The following is an 8,936-nucleotide window of genomic DNA, read 5'->3' as shown; positions in this document are numbered from 1 at the left end:
CTCGCCTGCCTGCCGCGCGGCCCCGACTGCCCCAGGCACGCGCTGGGAGCCTGGCAGCAGAGCGGGAGGCGCCACTGCCCCGCTAGGGGCGTCCTCCCCGGTCCCTGCTAGGTCACGACAATTCGTCCGAGCCAAGAACCGACCTGGGGTGGGGGTAGGGGTGCTGAGGCCAAGGGTGGGGGCGGCTTGTAGAAGCAAAGGGGGCTACAGAGCTGGTCCAGACAGCCTTGGGGAAGCGGGATTGGACCCCAGCTGAGCTTTCTGGAGTCCTGGCGCTCAGCCGAGTGTGCGGGGGCCAGCCTGCTGCCCAGCCTTGGCTGCCCACCGGGTCTAGCCCCCACCCTCTCAGCTACGATCACTACACTGAAGCATTTCATGGGGGTTCGCACCTCCCCAGCCCCGAAGCTAGCAGCACTGAAATATAGCTTCAGCCAAGTGCTCCCTTCTCGTTAGCCAGAGAGGTCCGGAGCGTGCGCCGGGTCCTTCGCAGCCACCGATGTGTATACTGGGTGGGCTTGGCCGCGCTGCCCGACCCCCCCTCGGGAGGAGGGCCCAGCGATGCGCTGTGACCGTGCCGCCTCCATGTGGCTGCTGACGGGCCCAGGGGGGAGCAGCCCTGGGGCGCGGCCGCGCCTCCCTCCCACCCCATCTCGAGGACCGCTGGCTAGGCGATGAGCAGACGTGAGGGGCTAGCCGGCTGCCCGGCTCTGCAGGACGCTGCCTGGCTCCCGAGCGTCGGTCCCTCCGCGCCCGGGGCAGGAGCGGCTGTGCGCTGGGGCTCAGAGGCCGGGCAGGAGAGTACAAGCCCCCGGCTTCGCTATGGGGCACAACGGCAGCTGGGTGTCACCGAACACCAGCCACCCGCGTAACACGTCGGGCGCCCAGGCTGGCGCCAACAGCAGCGCGTTCGGGGAGCTGAGCGAGGCGCAGCTGTACCGCCAGTTCACCACCACCGTGCAGGTCGTCATCTTCATTGGTTCGCTGCTCGGTAAGCCAACCTGCGGGGCCACCAACGGGCCGGGTTTCCCGGAGGACGCAAGATCCGCTGTGGGATGCAGGGTGCCCGGCAGTGTGCGGGGAGTTGAAGGAGGTTTAAGTTAAGCGAGGGCGGTCATCCCTAGCCTGGAGGTTGGAAGCAGAAGAGTTGGGACAGGGCGGCTTTTGGCAGGATGGTACGTGTACAGGGGTTCTGGCGAAAGACCTGTCCAGACAGTCTTTGCCCAACGCTTCAGACTCCGCATCACCGCTTACCTTCTGGTGCCCAGGAGCATCGCTGCCTCGAGCTCTTGTTTACAAATAAAAGCAATGATTCCGGGGAAATTTGTTACTGGTGGAGGAATGTTAACTCAATCAGTCCAAGATGCGTTTTTGCGCTGCTATTTCCTATATAAGAATTATTTTTGAAAGAGCTCTATTTTACGTATCAGTTTTGGCTTGTTTCTAGTAACAGGGGACCAGGGACCAGTGGCTTTTTTTTTTTTTTTTTTTTTAAGAGCATGTGAAGTTACACTTTACTTTTTCTTCAATCTCTGAGTAAAACGAAGCCCACTGGACGCCTCCATCTGTGTTTTAAGCGCATAACAGAGATAAGAAAAAAAAAACAACAATGTTTCAAACCACACACAATAGATTATAGATTGCTTCCCTTGTTCAGAGGGGATTAAAAAAATAAATTGACCAAAATGAACTCCGCTACTCGATTACAGGGCATTGAATTGGTTTTCAAAAAGAGTTGCCGGACTTAAGAAGGATGAAAGAATTACTGTTCTTGTAATTTCTTGTGCAATGGCTAGTAAAATGTGTGTGGGCTAGCGTGAGACTCACCTCTGCTTCTCTCTACTCTTAAATGGCTCTTGCTCTTTAGGGCAACTCTTAAAAACGATAAACAGTACAACCAGACTGTGCTCCATTGAGGTTTGGCAAGCACAGTGGATACTAGCAAACAGGCTTAAATTCTCTGTTGTGACATTTGTAAGAATGTGAAAAGATTACAATTTATGTGTGGATGTTGTGGAGAAGAGAAGTCAAAGTTTTAAAGTCAAAATAAATTATATTTTCTAGACACTTGGGAATTTCCATGGAAACCAAGATATCTGAGATATTAAAAGACTATATTTGGAAAAAAAATAACGTTTGGAATTTCCCTTCATACTTTCTCAAGTTGTCATCATTCTAACCCATTCTGTTGTAATAGCTATCTTCCACTTTTTGTCCTTGGGGTATTCTCAGCTGTCCCTGTGACGTCTAGATGTGTGCTTTCAAGTGGATTGCTAAATGCGCATTTACACAATAAAAAGTATATTCTGAATATTTCTGAGATTCATTTAACAATCACTAATTAAACATTTACTATGCAAAAGTGCTATGCAAACAGTAAAATTCCAATATTGCTCCTCTTAACATATATATTAATGGGAAAGGCAGAACAATGACTTCGGATTTTTCAAATATACACATCTCTCCTATATATATCATATATGTGTACATATAGGCACACACATATAATAGCTTTCACTCATGGCAATTTCGGTGTTGACATTTTGTTCATGGATTGAATCTAGAAAGTTAAAGTGTAATTGGAATAGAAGATAGATAGCGTGTCCACAAAAGACATGGTGAGCAGTGGGCATTTAAATGCTATTCCTGCTAACTCTCTGTATTTTTCTCTTTCCTGTCTTTCCTTGCATTGGATTCAGGAACTTTTAGGTAAATGGGCTCTTGTTTCCCACACAGCACTTGTGAGTGGCATGCCAAACTGCCTTCATGGATTGGTCTGAAAAAAAAAAAAAAGACTCATTTCCCCTTGCTCTTTGGTTATGTCTGACTAGATCTACTAAGAAATCTATTTGCCCTCTTCTAGTTCCAGAAAATACAAATATAGATAGCATTTCATGTTTCCTTGAAAACATAGCTGAATGGTAACATTGTCCTGTGTGTGCTTACTCTTTGTGGGTGTTCTTGATTCATTGTTCGAGAAGGATCTGATCCATCTAAACAGATCTATGTACATGAGAATTTCCTGGAAATGCCAGCTGAGGCTCAGTACTTACGGTCAAAGCTATGTCCAGTTACATGCAAGGCGTGTAAACTTGGGAACACAGCGCCAAAGTCCAAATAATGTTTCTGAGTCTTTCTTTTCTTACTGTTGACTCTAGCCGTGGTGTGAGCCACCTACCAGACGAGACCTAAATTATGTGACTCGCTTCCAGGATTCCCAGGTAACTGAAGGCATCCTGAGATGATGTATCACGATGGCTGAGAAACTCTCATAAGCTCAGATCCCCCAAAGGTGCATTATTCCCTCAGAAATAGAGGGAAGTCATTGATTTGCAGTAGGAGGAAGGTAAAGTCTTTGGAGGATGGAATGCTGTCTAATGGTAGATTAGCCATGACTTAGTGTACCTGCCTCTCATCTCAAACACAGGCAGATGAGTTGTCCTTTAAGTCTTCTCTCTGAACAGATACACACAGTCTTCGCACATCCTCCAAATCTCTTTCTCTTCCCTGAGACTCATTAGTACTCAGGAATGCTTCCCTGGCACTGCTGGCTTGCAGAACTTCAGGCATTTTTTTTTTTTTTAAAGTAGCGCTTTAACTGGAAAATGTCCCGGTAACTTATGATAACTTAATATTTCAGTCATAGGAATATTCTTTACCGTGCCGAAAATGACTCAAGAATTGCTCAAATAATGCGCCTTTGGGGATCTGAGAGAATGAGAGTTTCTCAGCCATCTGTGATACAACATCTCGGATGCCTTCAGTTACCTGGGAATCCTGGAAGCGAGCCATATAATTTAGGTCGCCTGGTAGGTGGCTCACAGCACGAGCGTCAGCAATTGGAAATGGAAGACTCAGAAAGACTTGGAGTCACCATTTCCAGTAAGATAGAACTCAGAGGGCGCGGTGGCACACGCCCTTCATCCCAATGCTCGGGAGGCAGAGGCAGGAAGATCTCTGCGTTCCAGGCCAGCCTGGTCTACAGAGGGAGTTCAGGGCAGCTAGGACGACACAGAGAAACCATGCCTTGAAAAACAAAAACAAAAACAAAAGCAAAAACAACAAACAAACAAACAAACAAACAAAAACCCCAAGCTCCACAGGACTGATCTTTCTTTTCCAAGTCTCCTTGGATTCACACTGAAAATACGCACAGGGGACATTTCTCTTTGTTGCTTTGACGTAGAAGGTCAGTAGTTATGACTGACTATTACCACTAAGCTACTCCTACCCAGATTACTTGTCACCTGTGCCTGTTATCCTTGGAGGCATGGGAGACAGTTTTAAAAAAGGAATTTCCCATTCGAGTCACCACTGCAAACAATAGCCGGCATGTAAGTATTTCTACACTGAAATTTATCGTAGAGTGCTTTAAAACACAGAGATCAGCCTTTCTTCCTTCTGCCAGGCCATCGTGCATAAACGGTTCTTGTTTTTAAGTCGACTTCCTTTGCCAACTATGTGCTGAATATTTGCTGGATACCCGCAGCCTCCTGCATTTATGTGTTGCAGATGGGTGAAGGTCTGTAAGAAGAAGGTCTTTTGGAGAAAGTTTAGATGAAATCAAGCTTAGTGCCAAAGGGCTCACAGACTCTGTCTCTTCATCTTGTGACGACGTAGCAGGAAGGCAGGAGTCCACAAATCAGGAAGGGAGCCTTCCTCAGAACCTGCCCACATTGCCTCTGATCTGGGACTTCCTGGTTTCCAGAACTGTTAGAAATAAATGTTGTTCAAGCTACCCAATCTACACATTATTTTTTAATGGCAGGCCATTATACTTATAATGGTGAATGACCGTGAAACTGATGACCATGAGGAAAAGGTTCTCTATCACCTTTGGTCTTATTCTTTCAAAACAGGGTTTCTTGCTGAACCTGCAGCTAAGCTATTGGCCAGGAAGCCCGAGCTATCTTCCTGTCTCTGCCCCCGCCCAACTCCCACTAGGATTACAGCGAGACCTTTTACACGTGTGCTGGGATCTGAACTCAGGTCCTCATGCTTTCAGGGTGATTGCTCCAATCCTCTGAGCCATTTCTATAGGCCTAAAGTATTCATTTTAAAGGAAAAATAGGAAGAAGGCACATGTGGCTCAGTTAGGTAGAGTACTTGCCTAGCACGTACAAGCAGGGAATGGCTTGTTGAATCTGTTCAACAGAGAGAGGATAAACACCATTTGCTTCTTGTTTTTTATAGTCCAGCAAAATCACATGCGTACAAGCAATGTTTATGATACTTGATAGAATCATATTTGTGCCTTTGATACTAGCTAGATTCTTAGAGTTTCCTGGTTAAATGTTTGACAGATGATGTATTATGCTAGCTTGTGCTCATAATTCATAATTATATAGAATAGTTTTTTGGTTAACCATAATTATAGACAATAGTAACATGATGCCAGCTACCTTACATCTGTATGCTGTTTCTGTTTTGTCATGTCTAGAAACATGTATCGACTACATAGAAAACAAGGTGTCACACACCTGTAACCCCAGAATTTGGGATTTGGGAGGTGGAGGTAGGAAGATAAGGAATTCAAGGCCAGTCTTAAGTACATAGTGAGTTCAAGGCTAGGCTGAGCTACACAAGCTCCTGTCTTCACACACACACACACACACACACACACACAGAGAGAGAGAGGGAGGGAGAGAGAGAGAGAGAGAGAGAGAGAATATGAATAATGTCTATAGAAGCTGACCTAAAGAGTCAGGACATGGCAGGGTCAGTAATTAGCCTGGGTAGATAAACCCAATATAGTGAGTCTGAATGCACTATCTTTGATTTTCATATGATAGAAGCTTACTCCACTTTCTCCTTCCTCCATTCTTATGTTTGTGTGTGTGCATGTGTATATTCAGGTGTCTGTGTGCATGTGTGTATACAGGTGTGTGTGTGTGTGTGTGTGTGTGTGTGTGTGTGTGCGTATACAGGTGTGTGTGTGCCTGCGAAGACCAGAGGACAACCTTGGATGTCACTCTCCGGTATTTCCATCGGCTCCCAGTGAGGCAGGATCTCTCACTGGCTTGTAGCTCACTAACTGGGCTCACAGACTGGCCAGTGAGCCCCAGGGACCTCCTTGCCTTGGCATCATAAGCTCGGGAGTTACAAGTACCCTCCACTGTGCCTAGCGTTTTTATGTGGGTTCTGAAAATTGAACTCAGGTCCTTGTGTTTGCAATCATTTTACTGACAAGGATATTCCCCTAAGCCTTCATTTCCCCCCTGTTTTAATTTTGTAAAGGTAGAATCCAAAATAGTGAACATTTTGTTTTTCTACAGTATATCAAGCATAGGCGCTCCTTCTGATCGCCATCTGAGTGAAGGGCTATAACCCCTTGCTGCTCTCTTCTTCCTGCTTATGTATGACACATCATTCCGCTTTTTAATTCTTCTTGGAAATTTAATTCTCTGTTGAAAACCATTTAAAAAAAACCCAGCATTTAAGATAAAATTTATATGCTACAGTGTTTACCATTCGGTGTTTTTTTAGTATATTCACAGGGTTGGGCCATCTCATTATTATTTAATTTGGGAACATTTTAAACATTTTACAAAGAAAATGTGCCCATTAGCAATTATGCCAATCTCCTCAGTACTCGAGTTATAGCATTTATGTCTCAGGACTTTCTACTATAGACAACTCATATATTTGAAGTCAAATGTGTTATCATTCAGGACTGGCTTCTTTCCTTGGTAATATTTTTGCTGCATTTTTAGGCTTCATTCACATTGTAGTGGGTATCAGAATTTCATCACTGTTATTTATTCTGTCCTCGTGATGCTGGGAATTGAACCTAAGGCCTCTCGTGTGCTAGGCAAGACCTTTTCCACTGAACTTTATTCCTTCTCAACTCTCACTTCTTATTGTAAAGTTGTTGTATTGGGGCCAGCCGGATAGCTCAGCAGGACCTGATGACCTGAGAGGAAGAAGCAGAGAACGTGCTCTTGCAAGCTGTCCCTTAACTTCTACACAGGCCCGCATGCACAGATACGGTATGTACTTGGGTATATATCTGTGTAGATGAGTAAGTGTAAAAATCGCTAAGTAGCATCTCATAGTCTGGACTCAGCACATTTTGTGTATCCATTCATCGTTTGATAGACATTTGGGTGACTCACCTATTGACTACGGCGAATAACGGTGCTTGCTACGAATGTTCACTATGTAAGCTTTCGTGTGGACGTGTTTTCAGTTCTTTTGGTCGCATACCTTAGACTTGAGTGGGTGGGTCATGGGAGAGCTCTGTGGTTATCCTTTTACAAACTGTCACCTTGTTTTCCGAAGTGTCTGCATAATCTTTCCTTCTTGCTGGCGGTGTATTTGGGGGTTCTATTTACACTAATATATGTCGTGGTTTGTTATTTTCTGTGTACCCACATTTGGTGGCTATGAGGTGGTATCTCATTGTGACTTCGGTGTAGATTTCTCCAATGGCTAATGACACTAAGCGTCTTTTCATGTGCTCGTTACCCATTCGAGCATCTTCTTTTTAGTAGCATCTATTCAAATCCTTGGTCTTTTTTTTGTTGAATTGGGAGTTTTGTAAACAGCCAGGACACCAAACCCTTAGGTAATTTGCAGATTATCCGCCCCCCCTCCGGTGTGTTGTCTGTGCTTTGTTTTCTCGTTGCCAAAGTCAGAAGTTGAAGAACAAAGGAAGCACATTAAAAACAAGAATTAGGGGGATGGCAGTGCTCGATGCCAGATGCCTTTAACCAAATTTAAATTGCCGTGAAGTGGCATGGTGAGATTTTATTAGAATAAAACCGTTTTGTGAGATTTTGGAAAATTGGCATTTAAACATGGAATTGGAAAAGAATGCACAATAGTGGGGAATCTAGCCTGAAAAAAATTAAATATGTATATACCCATATGTACATTACAAATGGATGTATATACATCTTTAATTTTAATAATATATGGATGACTTTTCTATTCTGTGTGTATGTGCTTTGGCTTGCATGCGTGTGCACCATGTGTGTGTCTGTTGCCTGTGGAAGCCAGAAGAGGGTATAAGAACGAGAGTTACAGACAGTTGTCAGCTGCCGTGTGGGTGCTGGGAATGAACCTCGGTCCTCTGTAAGAGCAACAAGTGCTCCTAACCACTGAGCCATCCTCCATCCCTTTTATATTTCCGGTACTTGATCATGTTTGACATTGAGATTAAACTGTAATTTTACATCTGTATTGATTACTTTTGTATCCCTGTAGCCATAATCCATGATGGGAATAACTCCAGGTGGGAGCTGGAGGAGAAAACTTGCGTTGTCTCATGGTTTTAGAGGGGTTGGTCCATCCTGTCAGAGAATCATGATGGCAGGAGTGTGTGGTGCAAGCTTTTCACACCACAGCAGACTCGGAGGGAGCACGATAGGAACCCGAGGTCGGGTAAGCCTCCAGAAGTCTGTCCCTCTCTGTCAGCTAGGCTTTGCCTCCCAAAGTTTTTAAAACCTCCCAGAATAGCTCCCCCACCTGGGAAACAGTTGTTCAAAATACGAGTCTGTGTGGAACACCTCAGATTTAAATGGAAACATTCCGTGCTAGCCTCCAAAGGCTCATAGCCATCACACAGTGAGAAATGCATCTAGTCTAACTTCTGGAGTCCCTAAAGTCTTAACAGTCCCCATACTGCTAAGATTCACATGTCCAAAATGTCTACTGAAATCCAAGACAGTCCCTTAGCTGCAGACCCTATTACATTTAAAAGAGAGTCATATACTTACAACATACAGTGATACAGAATTCCTATTCCAAAATGGAGAACTAAGAGCATAGATGAGACCAAAGAAAGGCAAAGTCATTAGGATAGAATTGATCATCATAGCTCCATGTCTGATGTTGAGAGCATGTGGTGTCATTGGAGAGGCTCTAACAGGCTTTTAGGTGCCATCTCCTCCATACCTGTGTGATGTGTAGCCCACATGGCTTCTGGAGTTGCTGTA

General features: G+C 44.9%; 1 protein-coding gene across 1 annotated transcript in view; it reads left to right on the top strand.

Moving 5' to 3' along the window:
* Positions 1–243: 243 nt before the first annotated feature.
* Gpr176 (G protein-coupled receptor 176) overlaps positions 244–8,936 on the top strand; it is a 95,036-nt gene continuing 86,343 nt past the window's right edge. Inside the window, exon 1 of the mRNA XM_032903916.1 lies at positions 244–988. Coding sequence (XP_032759807.1) covers positions 820–988 — 169 coding nt within the window. The 5' untranslated portion in view covers positions 244–819. The remainder of the gene's footprint in view (positions 989–8,936) is intronic.

The sequence above is a fragment of the Rattus rattus genome, chromosome 5 (assembly GCF_011064425.1).
Source record: "Rattus rattus isolate New Zealand chromosome 5, Rrattus_CSIRO_v1, whole genome shotgun sequence".
Classification (NCBI taxonomy): Eukaryota; Metazoa; Chordata; class Mammalia; order Rodentia; family Muridae; genus Rattus; species Rattus rattus.
This window is presented reverse-complemented; position numbering and strand designations above follow the sequence as displayed.